Raw genomic sequence first — 19,490 nt, 5'->3', positions numbered from 1 at the left:
GGTTGTTAAGTTTATGAAAGCACAAATTAAAAGTGGATAAGGACAAAATGCATATATCATGAATATGTACATGTAGCAGCTATGATAATTTTCAAAGTTAACGTGTGGTGAGATGAAATATGGTCAATATCTATACACCAGAGAATATAGAAGTTTGTACCTGCTTATATAGCAAAATAAAGATTGATGGATTACAGAAATGTGTAAAGCATTTTATTTATGGAAAGTTCCACAACTAAAAATGAATAGCCATTTAAACTTGTTATGGATAACATTTTATCATGTATATCAAAATTACTAAATTTTAATGTAAGACTGAAATCTTCAAATACCAAATTCAATATTGCGGTATTTCTAAACAGTAGAGGTCATTGATAATATTCATTAATGACCATAATAAGTCAATATTAAAGGTGTATTTAATATCATAGTATGAGCAATTAACTTCTGAAATGTGATAGGAACATAATTGGAGTACACTTTTGAAACATTCAATTAGTTTTGCACACATCATAATTAAGAGTATAATATCTGAACATGAAGTTTCTGAAAGTAACAAATACTGGCGACCATTACATAAGTAAGCCCATATGGTAATAACATATGAAGATACAAAGGAAGATACATTGTACAGTAACAGTGACATGGAATTAGTATATCATAAAGCACCAAAGGCACTTCTATTTTGTTCTATTGGTCACATTCATTATCATCTATTTTGTATCTTCAGGTAGTCGTATTCTAAAGCAAGGCCTCAGAAGTCACTATCAACAACACTTGACAGATGCATACTATTGTGACCCCAGTGGGGTCCAGACCAGACTACCATAAATCCTTAAATATTTTCAGTGATTTTCACAGTATCATGTGCTGTCTTGCACTGCATTACTATGGTTGTTTCAAAAGCAAACGTACAACACAGTCTCTTTTCCCCTCCTATCTTGAAATTAACTGTCTGCAAACTTAAATAAATCTATTATAGTATCTAGAGCCTCAGGATCTAAAGTTGTCAATATCGCCAAGGCTTGTAAAGAAATGTTTAAACATTTTCTGTTACAACATGCTTAGCGATGTCTTTTAAAAAGAATAATGCATAGTATTCAGTAACAGAATCATCCATTTTGCATTAAGGCAAGTCTTTCATAGCCTACATGTACCTGGGTCGTGTATAAAGCACCTTTAAAACTAAGTTTGGTCCACAGAACGAGTTGAGAATCAGGAACGTAGAACATTGTACCTCCTCAGGGTCATGCGCACTGAACCAAGCTCCTTCACAACTTTGTCTAACCTGTCTTCTAGGGCCTCCTGTTAAAACATTACAAAAACATTTGTTAACTAAATACATGAGGTTTCAAATCAGGAAAATTATTCTAAAAGCTGTTGATTTCAGCATAGTTGATCCAGGTTACCCCTCCTATACTATACTGTTTAGCAATAGAAATATACAATCCTGTAATATAACATATATACTACAGTTTTCAGTGCCTTTTTTTCAGATTGATCAAATGTACTTTCTCAACTCTAGGTTTAGTTTAATAATATGATCATGTAAAGAAAACTTTAAATTCACATAAAGCAAGAAAAAGGACGCTAGTGCCATGGCACAACTACAAAGAAATTACCAAGAAAATTATAGTTAACTAGAAAGGCAACATTTGCGAGCAAATACAGCATGTTTAGCCATACTCCTCGCCATGCAAAAAATGGACTCTCCCAAAATAACAATGGACCATTCTAAAATACTTGCACTAAAAAAATGAATCACCCCAGTCCAAAATTGAGTCTTCCAGTAGCACCTCAACACAATATGGACCAGTCCACAACCATATCCACTAATTGATTAACAAATACACTTCTGCTAAAAAATGGACTTTTTCATAATCATTCCAGCTCAAAATTGAAAGAAATAATTAAATAATCCTCCCCTTGCAAGAATGGGATATTCCGTGCCATTTCCATGTAAACCAGTCGAAAAATATCCGCTGAAAATTACACTCTTGCGCATAATCAACCCAGTTCAAAATTGAATTAAAAAAGATCAACCCCAGGGAAGAATGAAGTTTTCCATAACATATGAAGATTTGACAGGAGACGAAGGAAATGACCAAAAACAACATATTTGAGTCAATTCAAAGTCACCGAGAGGGTTTTAATATAATATTTGTAATATGTTTGAACTATTTTGATTTGCATTACTAACGGGACGAAAATGATAGAAAAAAATCACCCCGTCCCGGCGTCCGTCCCAAAAACATGAACGACATGAAAATATATTTTCTTACAGATTCAATCACGAAAATCAACAGCATGGGATTCCAAATTTTCGCAACGGCCGACCATTTATCATGGTTGAACTTCCTTCCAAGGCGTGCGATAGATAAACATTCCCGGCACATAATAGTCACTAGTACCAGACTAACGCAAGCTCATGATGATAATAGGGAGAAAGTTTGTCAGTGAAGTTTGGCCACCAGAGGGTACATTCATTTAACGTTACAAGCTAGCGCAAAGGGGCGAATCATTGACCTTACCGGGGACTGACTCTACTGGCCTAATCATTCCTTTTTTGCCGAATTCTACGATCAATACGCCCGTACGTAGGACATGTAGGAAGGCCTGGTGGTGGACGCTACGTCGCGCCAGTCTGAGGAGAAACGATCTCCCGTGTTGTGTTGAAGAATTTGGAGTTTGAAAATATCTGGAATAACTAATGCTAGAATAAACATTCACAAAATCATTGATTTAACTTGTTTTCTGTTATAAAATTTCCTAAACTGCAATTTAACCACTGAGTTTAAGGGAACATGGTGTTTTCCCGATAATCACGTTAAATGTTTATGTCCGGTCTTTCCTCCTTGTAAGCAAACTTCAAGCTTGGCCAGGTGCAAGGCACTCGGGGTCAATGACCTGTAGGTCATATGTAGTATTGAAAGTGACAGAAGTGGCAAATATTGTCAAGAAAGCCCAAAATAAATCGTTTTGAATATATGTATGCCAAAAATGGGAATGTAGTCCTTTTAATATTTGTTCAAGCCACATATACAGCAAATTTCAGGTCATTCGGTTGAAATACCAGGGCGCAGGAGGCCAAGATATGCTAAAAATAGCCTAAAAACCTCAATAAAATCACTTTCAAGGTCAATATCAAAACAAGGAAAAGAACGCACATTGGTTTTTGCCTACATTACCTCTGTACCAAATTTCAGGTCATTTGGTCAAAAAATGACAGAGATGAATCGATTTGAAGATTTGACAGGAGAAGAAGAAGAAGAAGAAGAAGAAACATGAGAGAAAACAATATGTTTAGCCATACTTATGGCTAAACATAATAACAGAGATAAAAACCTATTGGTTACCTGATCCAGCTTTAACTGCCTGGTGAGTCTCGGTCCCGAGCTGGGGATACGACTTAAGGAGGACTCCAACTGGTCAGGACAGAAGTACAATGTATACAGATAAACATTCATGATCCAAGTAAGACAGTACTAAATATCAAGTTCATGTAATCATTTATAATCATACGAATTGAATATAGCTTGTCCAAAAGGTGACCACAAATCAGAAAAACTGGTTTCCATTCTATGTTTTGCTTAAAGATTTATATCATTTGTGGTGACATTACAAATTGTGTATTAATCAATACGCTTCAGTGTAGCAGCAAGTGTTGCTTCTGGTTGCATCTTATGTATGTGTTTTAATCTTCAACGTCCCCTTGCTAGTTGTAAACTTAGGCTACAGCTTGGAGTGTTTGATTGCTGCCATTTGTTACACTTTGGTTACCTGTCTCTTTTCCTCGTTTAGTGAGTCAAATCTCCTCTCCACGTCCCGAACCTTGGCCATTCTCTCCCTCATGGCGTCCTCGGTGTCATAAGGTGGTCTCACTGGAGATGGCCCTGTTTGGATACAGGAAGTTACCTTAGAGAACTGAAGGGACTGTTGAATGATTTTTGTCATGGTTCAAAAGATGGCCAGGGGTTTATCTGTTGTACAGCCGGTATAACCACCCTTTGAGTAACACACCAGCTTTGCAGGCACGCGGTGCGACAGCAGCTGGTTACATTACACTGAACGACCTTTAAATGTCACATCTAACCTTTCACATGTAGTTGCAAGCATTGTTTAAAGCTATCTGGTGAGGATGCCCCTGCTGGACTCGGTGGCAACGAGTTTCACTCTATGTACTATACCCCACAGCACTATAGTATAGGTCATGTCTGTTGAGGAGAATTGCTATCAGAAATGTTAAGAGTGGGATGGAGTCTGTCCATCAATTCACTTCTTTGCTGATGAATATGTTTTCTTACTTTTGGGTGTCTTCTTATCAGCTGCTAGTGTGGTACGTTTGTCCTCCCACTGTGGACGCGACGTGACGGAACCGGATTTCACCGCTTCCACGGCTGACGACACGCGAGGGTCCACTGACATGCCTGTAGTAGTAAATTTCTCACAAATCATAATCTCATTACATAATGTTTCATTCCTACAGTACTCTGTATTACTAATTTGTTCAAATCAAACTGCTGGAATGATCAACCAAGAACACTGTATTTAACACTGTGTCATGCCTTTGGACCAAGGAGTTGGGAGTTTGAATCCCAGCTGTTGTCACTCATCTAACATGCATGCTACTGGAATGGGTTGCAGACTCTTGATTCTCACAGTGTCATGTAATTTCAATGCCACAAACTTGATTTTATTTCATTACAATTGCAACAGTACAATACAAGTGGGACACAGGCAGCTATTGCTGGTGTCGTGACCCACACATAATATATCAACTTGAAATACCTTGTGTGGCTGGTGGAGTGAAGTGGAGATTTCTCCGTAGTGATGCTCCATTGTCCCTGGTGGGAACTTCTACATCAGATCTGGCTTCTCTTTCGTTCTCCTTGTCCATAGAATGGAACTTGGGAGACAGACTTTTCTTTGGGCTCCTGTTCTGCTGAAATACATGTAAACATGCAGTAATGATTCATTTCCAGGTAGTAGTATGAATTCTTCTATTATCAATGGTGTGGAAATATGACTGTGTAGTGGTACACTGTACCTGTACCTGTAAAATTGTTCCTGTACTGGGAAAAACCTGTTCCCGTACCTGAACAAACCAAACACCCTTTTCTAGACTAAATCAAGTGCTTGAAAATTAGTAAAAACAATTGCTTTGAAAGTTTGAGTTTCAGATTGAAATGTTGAACATGTTGCATGTTGTGGTGGATGGGAGAATGTTGACAACAACCAAATCTATAATTAGATATATAATAGAGTACATGGATCCAACCAAGTTGTTGCCTCCATAGAAAACAATCTCATGGCAGTTACGTAGAATGTGAAAAAAATTGTTCATATCTACTGTAGTAGCAGTGAATGATAATACATTACCTTTCCAGTGAATCTGTCTGTGACTCTAGTCTGTCCAGTTTTGGGTGGGGTCTGTGTTTGTTGGTTCTTCTTAGGAGTTCCTGGCCGAGCTCGCTTTGGTGAGTACCTCGCAATCGGTTCTCTATGTTTTGAATACAACATGAGAACATTCGTCAGCCATTTCAAAAAACAAACAAATCCCAAATAGACCATGATTTCTATTTCAATGCAATAGATGTTTTTGACTTGAATGAGAAACTATGCCATTGTTATTCAAGATAGAACATGGTTAGTACTGTGCGAGAAATTGGAAAATTCATCAAAGCTTGAAATGATAAGAATAATACAGAAAATATGTACAATGAAAAAAGTCACTAGGGGGCCCAAAGAAGCACAACATGAGATACCAAAAAAGCAAATTTTGCTGCAATACCATAAAAGCAGCTAGGAGTAGGAGGCCCACAATCAGATGTGCCATACACCTACCCACATACCATATTTGATAACAATCCATCAATATATTTCTATTCTGTTATGCTGTTTAACCACAAAAACAACCACAAACAAATCAAGGGTAATGGTAACAAAAAACAAACACAAGAAAATCAGGAAAAGGTGCCCTCAACCTATATGTTCTTCTCTCATCCTCTGAGTCCACTGTTTCACTGGATGTCTCATCGCTGCCGTACCGTTTGGGAGATTTCTGTGGTGCGGTGTCGTGTTTCCTCCTGTCCAGCTCTATTGCAGCTTGGATCATTGGAGATAGGGGGCGCTCTGCTTCCGCCTGAATAAAAAAAATCCAGAGAGATAACAGTCTATTCATTCAACTTTGTAGTACGTAAAATGGTGCAGTGAGATTTAAGAGGTCGTATTGAAAGACAAAACAAGATGTTTGCAGTGTGATCAGTTTGCAGCGAAAGTTGACCACAAAAACCATGAACTTAAAAACAGTGAAAATTCTTAAAAGAGTTGTTGTTAAAAGGCCAGCACTGAAAGTGTCCCAACTTTTAACACTTCATCCTTAAGACTTACCATTTCCGAAATCTCACAGAGGTCTGAAGCAGTTTACAAAATAAACTACATTTATACAAAATTTAAGAATGTTCTCCTTGACATTGCACTGGATTTTTTATAGTTTAAAAGAACAGAATGATATAAGGATAATAGGGCTGATTGATTGAATGATTGATTGATTATTAACTTGGAGAAAAGTCAGTGACATACCTCCTGTGAAGTCCCAGGCGGTGCGGTGTGGATGTAGGAGGGACTACGGTCCAAGGGCTCCCCTGTGAACACGTTGTGCTGCGTGCTCGGCGCCAACCACCTGCGGCGCGCGGTGGGGGAGGAGAAACGCCCTCCTGAGTGACTCAGGGTCTGCTGTATTTCCGCAAGTCTGCCGAAGAAAAGACTTTGAGATCGCAAAACTTAAAAAAATTGACTTAAGAGTCTTCCCGAGTTAAGATCTCAAAATCCATTCAAAATTTATCTTAGATAATCACCTTGTTCAGGAAACAAGTTTCAGCTATTTCACTGTGCTGGACTGCACAGATATTGCTTAACCCATCTAATGCTCTAAGTAAGTGGTCTCACATTAGTTAAATGCAGGCCTGCATGCATGAATGCCAACCACTGCCCATCAAACATAGATCTTAAAGGAATAATAATTAAAATTGATGGATCCAAATCTGTATTAAGATTCCTTCTTGGAGGTAAAAATCAAGTTATTTAGTTGTTGGTACATTTCTATATTGTCCCCTTAAAACAAAGGATGTGTCAGCAAGTCTAGATCAGGTTACAGTGTGTATAATTCAGGTGCGAACTCACGTGATTGTTGGAGAAAGACCCTTCTCCCTCATCAGGTTGTTCTCATGTTCCATTTGCTTCAGCTGAACCTCCAGCTTTCCTATCGCCCTGGGATGGAAACATAATGTCATCATCACTACAGTCAGCAATCTTGCTTCTAAACCACAACGTCATGGTTCAAATCACATAATAGTAATGGTTCTAAACAAAAAGCAATTGACATGATACCATAAAAAAAATATATTCTGCTGCTACTGCCAACAAGAATACAAAATTGCCCTTTGGATGGGAAGGTTAAAAACTAAACTGATCATGAGGTGTCTGCTTACCTCTTCATTTCTACAACCTCTGACCTGGCATCAAAGAGCTTGTCTTCTGCCTCCTTCAAAGCAGCCTGTGGGTATATTAAGGAATAAAACAAACAATTAGAACTGTGTTCTAGTGCACTTCTCAACACTTCTTGTTTGTGCCGTGATTTAGTCTAAATAATGTGTTGGAATTAGTTTGGTATCACTTAAGTCCTGCCTGAAAAAAGTATTGGAACCAATAAAATTCCAGTCATGGTAGCATGAAAATCAGCATGATATATCATAAAAAGTCTAATTTTATTCTTTTGCTAATAACACTGTCCATGGCTCTATGTTTCCCTCACCTTGGTGCTCTGGTGCTCTCTGCCCAAGGCTCCATATTCTTCTACAACCTGTATTCAAGGAAGCAGAAGTCATGGCAAATTAGACAGGACACATTTGAAAAAACCTCCTCCTCACCAAAATCAACTTCGAAACGAAAAACAATTTTGCAATGATTGTTGTAAACAACACATGCTGTGAGAGCAAGCAGAGTGTTAAAACATGAGATGTAATAGCAATTGAATCTGTGACATCGTTTCAAGAAAAAGTCCTGTAATGCATATAGAAAATGAATCTGTGGTCAGAAATTTTAATAACAGCAGGTTATATACCCAAGATTTAGTACCTCGATGAAGGTTAGACATCCAGCTAATAAGATGTTCAATACAAAAGTTACTGCAACTGGATATTTAAGTTTTGTGAACAGTCAGATGTTTCAAATAGCAAATGCAATCTTTCACTATCGATCAGTCACTGATGTAAGACAGTGGATGCTCATAATCTGACACATCTGACCGTTGGCTAAGCTTATCCAGTTGCTTCAGTAACTTTTGTATTGTGTTAGATTTAGTACCTTTCAGCAACATTTGATTGGTTGCCACCCACCCTACATTCCATCAAAAAATTAAAAGCCATGCACTAGCAATGCATTTTTTAATCCCATTAGTTACATTTTTATCAGCAGGTGGATTATTATCATAATTACTGGCTTGCTGTTAGAGTATAGCTTATATATGCTTCTGCCACCTTCTACTTAATCTTTCCAAGTTTCGTTACCTTCTTCATTAGGTTTTGCTCAATCTCAATTGCAGATGCTCTCATAGCATCAGCCTGAAACAAGTGTGACCAAGGATATACATAACCATGAAAGTTTTCTCAATTACTAACATTCAAATCACTAAATTTTATTGGTACCTGGACAATACATTCAGGTAGTTCAGTATGTTTTCTGGTATGTTATTTACCTGTACAAATCTAGTACTGACAAGAATTTATGAATCTAGCTGAATTATGTAATTTGTGCTTTCAAAATCAGAAGACTTTTTTTAAATATGATTATTTTACTCCTTCCTTAGTCTTTTCCCTCTCAGAATTTCAAAGGTTGCATTACCGTAGATTCATCTAAATTTGCACCGCTTAAATTTTACATCACAGTGAAAATTAAGAAGTTGCAGTATCTTTCAGTTCATCACAGTTGAAAATACCATAGTAACACAACAGCAGAGTATTGTGTTTAGTTTAATAAAAACGATTATGTTAAAACTTAACAACACAGCAAAAAAAATCAAGATTGACAGTTATGAGTACCTTGAGTGTTTCTTGCATCTCCCTCTCCAGCTGTCTGTTGCGTGTCTCCAGTTTGAGGACGGTGTCTGCGTCCATCGATGACTGTCTTCTCGTCTGCTCCAGGTTGTCCTGTAGGACCTCCACGGTACGCGTCGTGTTCTCGTAATGGTCCGACCACTCCGTCTGCAGCCAATGGGAAGAGCAGGATTTTAAAGTTGAGTCAACATGCCATCTACAAAATATATTTTATAACGTGTACCAAATTGCAATTGAGTTTTCTCAGTAGATGGTGAAAAAGGACTTTTCAGATGTAGAGCATATGTTACTAGTTATACCCGTCTTTCGCATATACATGTACATTGTACACAGAAATATGCACATGCACACACAAATGATTATGCACAAGCACATGCACATGCACACACACACACACACTCACTCACACACAAACACACACACACAAACTCACACACAAACACACACACACAAACTCACACAAAGGCACAGACACATGAAAACAAATTATATTTTGTCATGATAAAAGTTGGGACTTGAAAAGTTGAATAATGTTGAAACAGGCTGGTATAGATACCTTAGAATAATGTTCAAAAGTACAATGAAAAAAAAAAAGAAATTTACACAGAAATCACAAAATAATACACCGTGTGTTTTGCAGCAGTAATACCTATCATGAAAGTGCACATGAAGAAAAAATGTGACATGCAAAGAAAAAAATATTTTCAGCTTTTCTTTTGTTATATCATTACCAGTTTGGACTTCTGTTGGAAAATGCAACCTGTCTGATTGCATGTTGGTAGTGTAAAGTCTTCATGTCCTTCAGATATCTGTATGCGTAGCTTCAGCAGCAATAAGGACATTCAAACACTTGTTAGCATTAGCGAGGTGGGCAGACAAACAACACAAACAGATGATGTTATTTGCAATATAATTGGAACATTTTTTGTAGAGAAGAAAAAACATAGTTGTTTAACTTAACGTACAGAAACCAAACTTCTGACTTACCAACTTTCCCTGGAGACTATGAAGTTGGCTTTCCAAATTGTGGATACGGCTGAAATTGAAAAAGTCAATAAGCTTGAGACGTATCTTCAAAATTTTCCAGTGAAAAAGTTATGCAAATATGCAATTAACCAAGACTCCTTCTTGATTTCATAATTTTGATGTTGTGTACAGCAACATGGACAACTTGATAGTTAAACTGAATACAAGTTGGATCAAAATTTAGCAACATGTCTAGTGTTTCAATCTGTACTACCAGAATTCTTATAGTCTGAAAAAAAAGCATTGTGCCATGTCCCCTTCCTTAATTTTCTGTATCTGTCTGTATCTGTATCTTTGGGGTAACACACATTTTACATGTATATAGAGTAAAATACCAGTAAGAATTTACTTTCAATGGTTGAACTTAAAGAACTGTTCTTAATATTGCTATTGTGATAAATATAGTAGGAATCAGAAACTGTCATCAAATATGTCAAATAACTTGGCAGGCTATCAAAATTAAGGTAAGAACTTTCAGCACAAGTGTATCATGTGAGAATGGTGACTCACACATGTGACTGTTGTGCCTGTTCCTCAGCCTGTTGACACCTGGTTTTGAGCCTGTTGTTGGCCTGTAACAGCTCTGCGTACATTGGAGACGAGGTGACACTGTTCAGGCTCTGGAGCTGGGTCTGGGACTTCTCCAGTGACGACAGAGTCGACTCCAACTCACCAACATGTCTGTGACCAAAAATATGTGTCAGATTCTAACAGTTCTGGGTTTGAATCCCAAGGTCTTCATTTTGTCCCTTGGCACCTACATGTAACACAAACATGATCTTGATCTTCTTGATCTTGATTTGGTACTGGGCAACACCCCTCTTGTTGGGGTAAAGCGCCCAGGGGAGTGCGCTGCTCTTTTATTGTCCTATATATTCCTTACTTGACTATTTCGAAAATTAGTGTTTAATTAGCTTTAGTTCCTGTGTTTGAGGAGCCATAAACTCTCTAGGGCTATGAAACAACTTATCAAAAATGAGGAAGAAAAAAATATAGAGTATGTTTTTCTATTGTACCTGTTGGCATCTGCTAAGGCCTTTTCCAACTCTGCAACTTTCTGTCTCAGTTGCTCATTTTTACTAATCATGTTTTCCACTGGAATGGAGTTTTGTGGGGAGGGGAGTGAGCGCTGTTTGGACTCCATGGACTGTACTGTGTCCTCTAGGTCCTGTATTCGACTGGGAAGGGCAAAATACAATGTACATTTGTTCAACCAAAGAGTTAGCAAGACAATGCTGAGCAAGAACAGATAATACTACAGTCTACTGAGGTAGCTATAGCACTGTGTGTACATTGTATGAGTTCATTACTCTCTTCTATGAGATATTGGTGCTAAATGCTAAGCACATAGAAATTAAAGGTGCTGTTTTAAAGGAACTGCATTAGCACATGTAATAATGTTGGTCGTGGGAACTTATAATGCTTTCAAACCACTAGCTACTGTTTACATATATTTATATGAATCAAGGCTATATTCACTGACAAATGCAATTGAAAAATCCCGGCTCACCCATTGGCTGACTGCAGGGTCTCCTCCAGGTGTTCACACCTGTCCCTCAGCCTCCTGTTCCCGTCCTCCAGTCTCTTGTACGGAGACGGGTTATTCGCTCGCTCCAGCTGGCTGCGCAGCTCCGTGATCTCCTCCTCGTAGTACGCCCGTAGGTCTGCCATGTGGCGGGCGTGCTTCTCGCGCAGGTTAACACGAATACTGAGAAACAAAAAGATTTCTTAGTACAGGTAGTTGTAATCTTAAATGAATTAACCCAAAAAATATCAACCATATACTATAGCTGACATACTGTTCTATGTCAGCATTTCAAAATAGTATTCAGATGACTTCAAGTCATTGATACATGTAGTTATTTTTGCGGTAATAAATTGTACATGCATTTCATTGTAGGACCTTTATTGTGCTATAATAAAGTATTGATTGTATACTTATATATAGGCTATTCTAATTTAATTATCAATTTACACATGATTATGAGTGACCTTTTTTAAAAAATTTGATATCAATTACAGTCAAACCTGTCTATGGTGACCACACAAGGGACTTGAAGACAATGGTCACAGTAACTGCTTACTAGTAATGCTTGCTTATTGGCTAGTGCAGGTGGTCCTAATGCAGATATGGTCACTTGTACAGGTTTTGACTAGGTGTATATGGATATCTACATACAGCTATTAGTCAAACCTCAAATTGAAAGTACAGAGATCTAGAATACCAAAAGAGGTACTCCAAGATGAGAGAAATCTGCTCAGGAGAGGGAGCTGTTCTGAGAGAGCACAAGTGAGAAAGACAGGAAAAGAGCAAAGTTTGAGATGAAAGCATGGCAGAATTTAGTATCTGATACATGTAGTAACATTTTTATGAACTTCACTGCGTGCTGACATGATAATGAATGAATTCAGGGCTCAAAATAAATTTTTGGGGTTTCTGAAAAAAAAATGATATCAATTGCAATAGCCTGTATTCTTTTAGCTTTTCCTTCCCAAACTTGGCCTAAGTGTAAGTTGTGCATAATTTTTTTAGGCAATCTGCAAATTGCAGGTGTGTATTTCGAGCTCTGATGTGTATTGAAATTCATCATCATTCTGAAAATCAGTTCCTGTTTAAATACTGAATCGCATTATCCTTGTCCTTGTTGATAACAAGGACACAATCATGATAGTAAATTCGTCATATCTTTTTAGAATCATAATTTATATGACACATTTGAAAAGTAAGTGCGGGCTAGAGCTACTTTCTATACATAACGTTAACCAACATGAATATTTTACATTGTCTCAGGGGGAACATCAAAAACACCTGTGTTTCATAAAGCTAAGGCCAAGGCAAGGTCACATAACAGGAGCAGAGTCCATTGTTTCCATACAATGCACATGAACACGTAGGTATGTACAAAAGACCATGTTTGCGTAAAGGTCTATTACGCTATGTAGTCCCTAATACACTGTCAACAAAGGCATGGGAAAAGGTTTTAACCGTCAAAAATACTTACTCATTGTTTGCTTCACTGGTTAGCGGTTGGAAAGGTGGTACAAAAAGTTTAAAACAGTGAAAATTAACATAATTATTCTACATGATCTAGTTTTAAAAATGAGTGCACCAATTGTAAGGTATGAGTATACCCGATCTTAACTGGCTCTGTTTTCATGTTGTTTTTTGGTCTGAAGTATATTTTTCCAAAACTGAGTACCAACAAATCAAATTTTAAACTGGCGAGTGGTATGGCCTAACGAGGTTTTGTATATTCAAGACTATCATCATATAGTAACTAATTGAATGAATGCCCTCCTTAACTTTGATAACCCCTTTAAATCTTACATACACATTTCTTTATTAAATTACAAGACACTTACTTTGAAGCCACCACTGGATCCTCAAGAAGGGAGGGATCTTTGGCTGTTCCTGCGGGGTCAGAGGTCATGTCCACATCCCCCATGGTGGCTTTCATTCTCTCATGTCTGTCTCGAAGCTCAGTCTTTAATTTTGTACCTTCATGTCATAAGTGAAAAAATCTTGTCATAAACAAGAAACTTGTCTAAAAGATTTTTAAATCTTAAATTAATCACACTACATGCTCAAAAATTATCATTTCAACAAAATCTTATTGCATAACCCAGTGCTTTGCCTTAACATTCTATGATTACACTTAAAAGTAAGTTACACTAACTATATACACATATAGTATCACAGTAGTTTTTTTATGGACAACACTTTAGACATTGGTGAGTTCATGATAAAGTTGATATTCAAATGACAAAACCCCACCTGGAGTCATCTGTGCAACTTTCATTGCTTCAGGTGGCAGTTGACCCTGGGAAGGAGGTTGCCTTTGGTCTTGGACTTCAGTACCCTGGGAATGAGTCTGTACTAGTACACGTCCTTCAGGGGGTGGCTGGGATGGTACTACCCCTCTTGGGGGTGACAACTCTACCGACACCTCATTTAACGTCAGATCATCCGGCAGCTTCTGGTACAAATCGTTTTCGTCCATTTTCCAGTACGAGAACCCTGAACACACTGTAGTAGACGGACTAACGCTTTCGATTGGCCCCGCTGGCACAAACTCTTCCGTTATAGAACCGTTCTCTCCTATCTTTAGAATCTGTGCATCGTGTGCTGGGTACCGACTGGATGGCGTACTTGGATAAAAGTTGTTTACTGCTTCGACTTCCTCTTCGTTCCTCGTTTTTATAGAATCAGTTAGCGGTTTTGGATCGTCCCTTGATTTCTGTTGAACAGATTGTTGTCTCTTTGACCAAGTCGTTAAAGGTTTTGTGAGTTGAGGGTCCTTTAGGGGTTCTCGTAACGGCCACTGTGCCGCGATAACCTCACTCTGACCATGTAGCCCATTTGATTCACGTTCCCTTGCTTTGGGTGTGTTGGCAGTTGAAACGCTGGGAAAATCGTCGTCTTCATCAGTAGCATCAGTGACCTGCATCATGGGTACACTTTTCTTGTTGTATCCAATTGATTCTGGACTATCTTGTATCTTACTTGTCTGCCTTGAATAGTTTTCTAAGCTATCTGCAATATCTGTGGCACTACCACTAAGTCTAGCTTGGTTTTCTGCAATAGGCTTGAAAGGAGCTTGCTCTTCTTTTGCAGGGCTTCCACGGGAAGACCCTATCCCGGAGCTGTATTTCCCGCCGCTATCGCTCCGTCTATCCTGCCTCAACTGGTGGTGAAGCATTTCTCGTTCAATCTGAACTTGAATGTGTCGGATCTGACGCTGATGAGCCTCTTGCTGAGCCAGCATGTGTTCCTGGTGGCGTAGCTCCATTTCTTGGAATAGCTGCAGCCACCGCTCTTCCAGCATCCTCCTTCTCCCCTCCCCTTCGTATTCACTCATTTTGTCTACGTAAACGCTCATGGTTTCCAGCGGCCAAGGAGTGACGGGAGACTGTCGATCGAAACTTAGCGGACTTGTCCTGGTGTCCCAAGGACTACTGGATAATTTTGGGCCTCTTGCTGCACCAACGTCTTCAGGAGGTGACCCTTGCCCTTCCGACTTCCCCAGCCCTCCCTCTTGTTGTAACGCTACATCCTCTTTAGGTTCACTTCCTGTCTGCGAGATTGTGTCACTGCTTGCCCTGCTCGCCATTTCCACCAGTCCACTGTCTTCCTGTTGTGTTGTGTCTTGGTCGTCAGTACCAGTTGGTTCTGTCTGCAAACTTTCACCTTGCAATTGGCTTGTGTTGGTGCCGTTAAAACTCTTAAGTTCTTCAATCCCTGTATCCCCATTCTCTGTGCCAACGACATCACCAGCTGTATTTGCAGGCGTTTTTACCGAGGAGTCTTCTTCCTCTTTTGGTCCTTCAACCGTAACATCCAGTTGTGTTGTTGTGAGCGGATTTTGTGAGAGAAAGCCGCTGTCAGTAGTCAAATCGCCGTCGAATGGTGGCTTAGCATCTGTAGCAGCTGCCATGTCGTTATCTGGTCACAACAGGCGTGAAGAGAAATAATCGTTCCGCCTTGGGCGTTCCCTCAGGCGTGAATCAGACGACTTTTTCCCTCAGGACTTGGAGAGGGGGAGGGCTGCCTGTATCTATGGAAACACGACAGAAAACCACAAAATCAACACTCAGTATGGATCGATTCCTAACTATTAAGTCAACCATATAATCCTAATCAGTTGATAAGTGACAGAAAACAAAACAAACGATACAATAAAGTGTTAACTACCAGAGTTTACAACACAAATACACCACTGTTTTCACAGCGCCACCAAGGCGTGAATGTTTTCTCTTACAGCTCCGATGAAGTGCCACGAACGTCCGTAACCCATGCATTACGAAGCCTGCATCTTTCAGTAAAAACATCGGACCGTATGGAAGTCTAGAGCCCACCTGTGACCGAGTGAAAGCGTGAAGTTTTCAAGCACCATTTGCACAAGTCTCTCAGCAGGACCGCCGCCATTATATTTGCAAAAGAGCCCGGGGCGGGACGATTACATGTCTTGAAACTTAATCCGGCCACGTGATTGGTTGTTTGCTAAACCTCGTAGCCAATCAAACTTCTTAAAATTGGTCAGACTAGTTTATAATAGAAACGGGGGACCTTAAGAACGAATAAATCCAAAACCACAAGAAATATTCAATATTAGCTTTTATAATTTTCTAAGCAACATTTATAATTACTTTTTAAAGTATGGTAATTCATACACTTTTTTAAAAAATAGCTGATGATTAGGAATCGTAACTTACCTTGTGCACAAGGAACCTTCTTGAGTATTGGTCTTACCCATTCAACTCTGACCTGCAACATGGCTGAAAAGGGCTAGAAAAGGGTCATCCATCGATTTTTGACCAATTCGTGTGCAGTTTTCATTGTATTTGGACAACTTAGTCACTTTTCATCGATGGACGACTCTTAATCATGGCCTCTATAATCTTACTGGCCAAAAACCTGCACCTAACACCTCTGTTTTATACTGGTTTACAAAGACAACTGTCGTCGATAGCAGCTTGCCAGGTGCCGATGGTGGGACAACAACAACATCCACATATGCCAAGATGTTTACAACGATATTCCGTTCGCTGGACAAGCAGTAGGAAAGACACTAAGAAGAGTTTAGTTGACGTAGTTGAGTCAGAGTTGGAAGAGAGCTTTCAGCGTGGCTGGGGTCCAGGAGGCCAGGCAACCAACAAGACTAACAACTGTGTTCTGCTCAAGCACGTCCCGACTGGCATTGTAGTGAAGGTAAACTTTTGTTGAATGTTTATTTGTTTGGCTTTGGGCTGCTAAACACAAATAAAGACTTTGCGTGTCTCCGTCGGATAAACACGGCTCATTAACCAATCATTTCATTTTCTTTTTACATCAGCTTGTCTGTCTGGCATTCCATTGTGTGTGTTGTTGCCAGGGCTCGAAATAGTGGGTGCATGTGCACCCAGTGCACCCAAAATTGGAGCTGTGCACCTAATTTTTGACTGTGGGTGCACTGGTGCACCTATATATTTTTGTAGCCTACAGGGTTAAGGTACTATTGTACACTAGTATACAGAATATTCTTGAAATGTAAGTATAAAAGCAGCATGATAACTTTTTGCTGTACTTTATTCAATGTATTATTTGTTTGAAATTTTAAAGTTAGCTCTAGAATTACAGATTGAAGTTCTTAAGAAAGGCAGCAGCGTTAAACTTTGTAATTATGTTCTGAAGAACATTCAACTTTATTTTATCTGGTGCACCCAAAATTCTTTCTGTGCACCCAATTTTTTTAGTTGGGTGCACCAGTGCACCTATTCCCAAAGATGAATTTCGAGCCCTGGTTGTTGCAATTTCTAATGAAGAATAAAGAAAAAATTCTATATTTAGAAAGAATTGTCATAGTATGAGTGTTTTAATGCCGTACAATATACTTCAGAGAAGCAAACAGTGCATCTGTCATAACTTAATATTTACTTTTACGGCTTTTCAAAACTACGCTGTACTGTATTTGTTTTTCTCATGTCGCAGTGCCCAGTTTGCAATTTTCCTTTACGTCACGTATAGGCAATCGACCGTGCAAAATAAATCATGAGTCAGAAGAATGATTTTGATGGTGATCGAATGATACTATCATTCTTGCTAAATATAAGCAGAAAATGTAGTCTTCTAAGTCACAAGCACTTTAAAATGTTAAGAAATAATATATTTCCTCAACTTTTCTCACCTGTCACAGTGCCATCAAACCAGGTCCTTGGATGAAAACAGGAAAATAGCCAGACAGCACATGAGAGAGAAACTAGATCTACACGTCAAGGGGGAGGAGAGCGTGCTGGTCAGGGAGAAGAAAGAACTCGCCATCAAGAAAAGAGAGAAGCGAAAAAAGGCCAACAAGAACCTAGAGAAGAAAAAGGCCTTTAAACAGCTCCTGCAGGAATCTGATGATGATGTGTGAAAAAGAACTATTGGATATTGGAGTGATTAATAGCTGTGAACAATGTAACAATCCAGAAGTCAATGACATTAGAAGTAAGGCACATTACCGGGTATGTTCTCACCCTTCTCACCCTGACGCCTTTAGGCCAATGGCCTGTAAGTTGTAAGCCTCATGGTCAACTCTCTCCATACTGCTCTATCCTCAGTCATTTTTTTCACTACTTGGAAGTTTGGTTCTTCTCTTCTAGTAATCTCAACGATTTGGTCTATTACCGGGTATGTACAAGGCACAACTAAGTAGTGATTAGAATGTCTTTGAAGTCTTGCAGAATTCCAGCTCATATTGCAGAATAATGTTGCAGATATAATGTTGTGTGATAACAATTGTGGTCAGGTGGTAGAGATTATGTGCTGATCTAAGAGCTTGAATATCAGCCATACCAGACTTCTCCTGGTCTTTCTTAGATTCTTCATAGTAATTTATCTCAAGGAAAAGCACATCAAATTTTGATCAGTCATGCCATGTGGTATCTGTTTGCAAAAATAAATCAGTCACACAACACAAGCTAAGACACTGTTTGATACTACCTAGTTGTAAATACTCAGTAGGTATTGGCAATTGCATGTACTATTGTACTAGTACATGTATCTGTTCTGGGATAAATTGCAATTGCTTAGGATAAATTGCATATGCTTAGGAGTTATATATAGCTGATAAAACAGTTAAAGCAATATTAAGAGGAACGGAGATGATGTTGGTATCAACAAAATGTCAGACCCGTAGTATTTTGTTTCCAGATGTGTTAAGAAATTATGTACGTCCACCACGAAATTATGCTGACTTGTCTAGACGATTATAAGAGTATTCATCAGTTCTTAATCATGGGAATGACAGATTAAATGATGTTTGGTGTAAGCATGCGAAAATGAAAGAAGCAGCAAATTAATTGCTGTCTGCTTCATGTTGTTTGCAGAAAAATAAGAAATTGATCAAATAAAATTCTTTCTCTTTATATAAACTCACCAATGTCTTGTGTCATTGTAGTTACATATTATATAGTCCTGCACTAATATCTGCCTATATTTTTGCACAGCCAATTTCGAAGTCAAACGAATTTGGCTGTGAAAATTTAATTTTCCAGTTGAATTTTTCCTTCATAAGGCTTTTCATCCACAAGGAAATGGTATTTTTTTCTTCATAACCAGTTGGAAGGCCTGCTAAAAGCGTAATTTTGACCCCGTTCATACCAGGCTTCACCCAGGCACAGGATTGATCCTGATTTGCAAAACCTGATATGAACAGGGTCAAAGCAGCCCTTCTGCTCTGAATCTGGCTCCAAACCAATAAACCAAGAGGTGTTAAACTGGATCCATGGAATTCAGTGGATTTGGCGTCCTATCATCAGGCCAATGTGTGCAGGAAGGTTGTGCAGTCTCAAAAAATACCACTTACTTGGATTTTACCCTCCCCCTTTTCT

The 19,490-nt window shown here is 38.8% G+C and overlaps 2 protein-coding genes across 6 annotated transcripts; one reads left to right on the top strand and one right to left on the bottom strand.

The window, feature by feature from the left end:
• Positions 1-191: 191 nt before the first annotated feature.
• On the bottom strand, positions 192-16,118 carry LOC136445784 (M-phase phosphoprotein 9-like). 5 transcript variants are annotated; one of them, XM_066443926.1, is made up of 20 exons: positions 15,996-16,118; positions 13,915-15,694; positions 13,503-13,638; positions 11,650-11,847; positions 11,156-11,317; positions 10,650-10,820; positions 10,101-10,149; positions 9,099-9,260; positions 8,568-8,621; positions 7,814-7,861; positions 7,491-7,555; positions 7,183-7,269; positions 6,583-6,751; positions 5,985-6,142; positions 5,380-5,500; positions 4,789-4,942; positions 4,305-4,427; positions 3,781-3,893; positions 3,357-3,425; positions 192-1,305 (listed from the first exon to the last, which is right to left on the bottom strand). In XM_066443926.1, exons 2-20 carry the CDS (start codon positions 15,572-15,574, stop codon positions 1,216-1,218), a joined length of 3,789 nt encoding a protein of 1,262 aa, XP_066300023.1. In that variant the 5' UTR covers positions 15,575-15,694; positions 15,996-16,118; the 3' UTR covers positions 192-1,215. The 5 variants fall into 5 exon arrangements, with proteins under 5 accessions (XP_066300023.1, XP_066300030.1, XP_066300046.1 ...); XM_066443933.1 differs by having other exon boundaries at positions 4,789-4,939; XM_066443949.1 differs by having other exon boundaries at positions 6,048-6,142.
• Positions 16,119-16,383: 265 nt separating this feature from the next.
• LOC136445838 (mitochondrial translation release factor in rescue-like) lies at positions 16,384-19,035 on the top strand. Its single transcript, XM_066444000.1, has 2 exons — positions 16,384-16,848; positions 17,813-19,035. The coding sequence occupies exons 1-2, from the start codon at positions 16,525-16,527 to the stop codon at positions 18,029-18,031; spliced, it is 543 nt and encodes a 180-aa protein (XP_066300097.1). The 5' UTR covers positions 16,384-16,524; the 3' UTR covers positions 18,032-19,035.
• The last annotated feature ends 455 nt before the right edge of the window (positions 19,036-19,490 follow it).

Source organism: Branchiostoma lanceolatum, chromosome 1 (assembly GCF_035083965.1).
Source record: "Branchiostoma lanceolatum isolate klBraLanc5 chromosome 1, klBraLanc5.hap2, whole genome shotgun sequence".
NCBI classification, from domain to species: domain Eukaryota; kingdom Metazoa; phylum Chordata; class Leptocardii; order Amphioxiformes; family Branchiostomatidae; genus Branchiostoma; species Branchiostoma lanceolatum.
This window is presented reverse-complemented; position numbering and strand designations above follow the sequence as displayed.

Bases quoted from the DNA above. Each gene is read 5' to 3' on its own strand.
- LOC136445784 (XM_066443926.1), bottom strand. From the start codon at position 15,574: ATGGCAGCTGCTACAGATGCTAAGCCACCATTCGACGGCGATTTGACT. The intron at 10,150-10,649 runs GTGAGTCACCAT...TTTCAATTTCAG, and splicing joins CAGGCACAACAGTCACATGT to CCGTATCCACAATTTGGAAA. The intron at 6,143-6,582 runs GTATGTCACTGA...TTTTTTATTCAG, and splicing joins CGCCTGGGACTTCACAGGAG to GCGGAAGCAGAGCGCCCCCT.
- LOC136445838 (XM_066444000.1), top strand. From the start codon at position 16,525: ATGGCCTCTATAATCTTACTGGCCAAAAACCTGCACCTAACACCTCTG. The intron at 16,849-17,812 runs GTAAACTTTTGT...CACCTGTCACAG, and splicing joins CGACTGGCATTGTAGTGAAG to TGCCATCAAACCAGGTCCTT.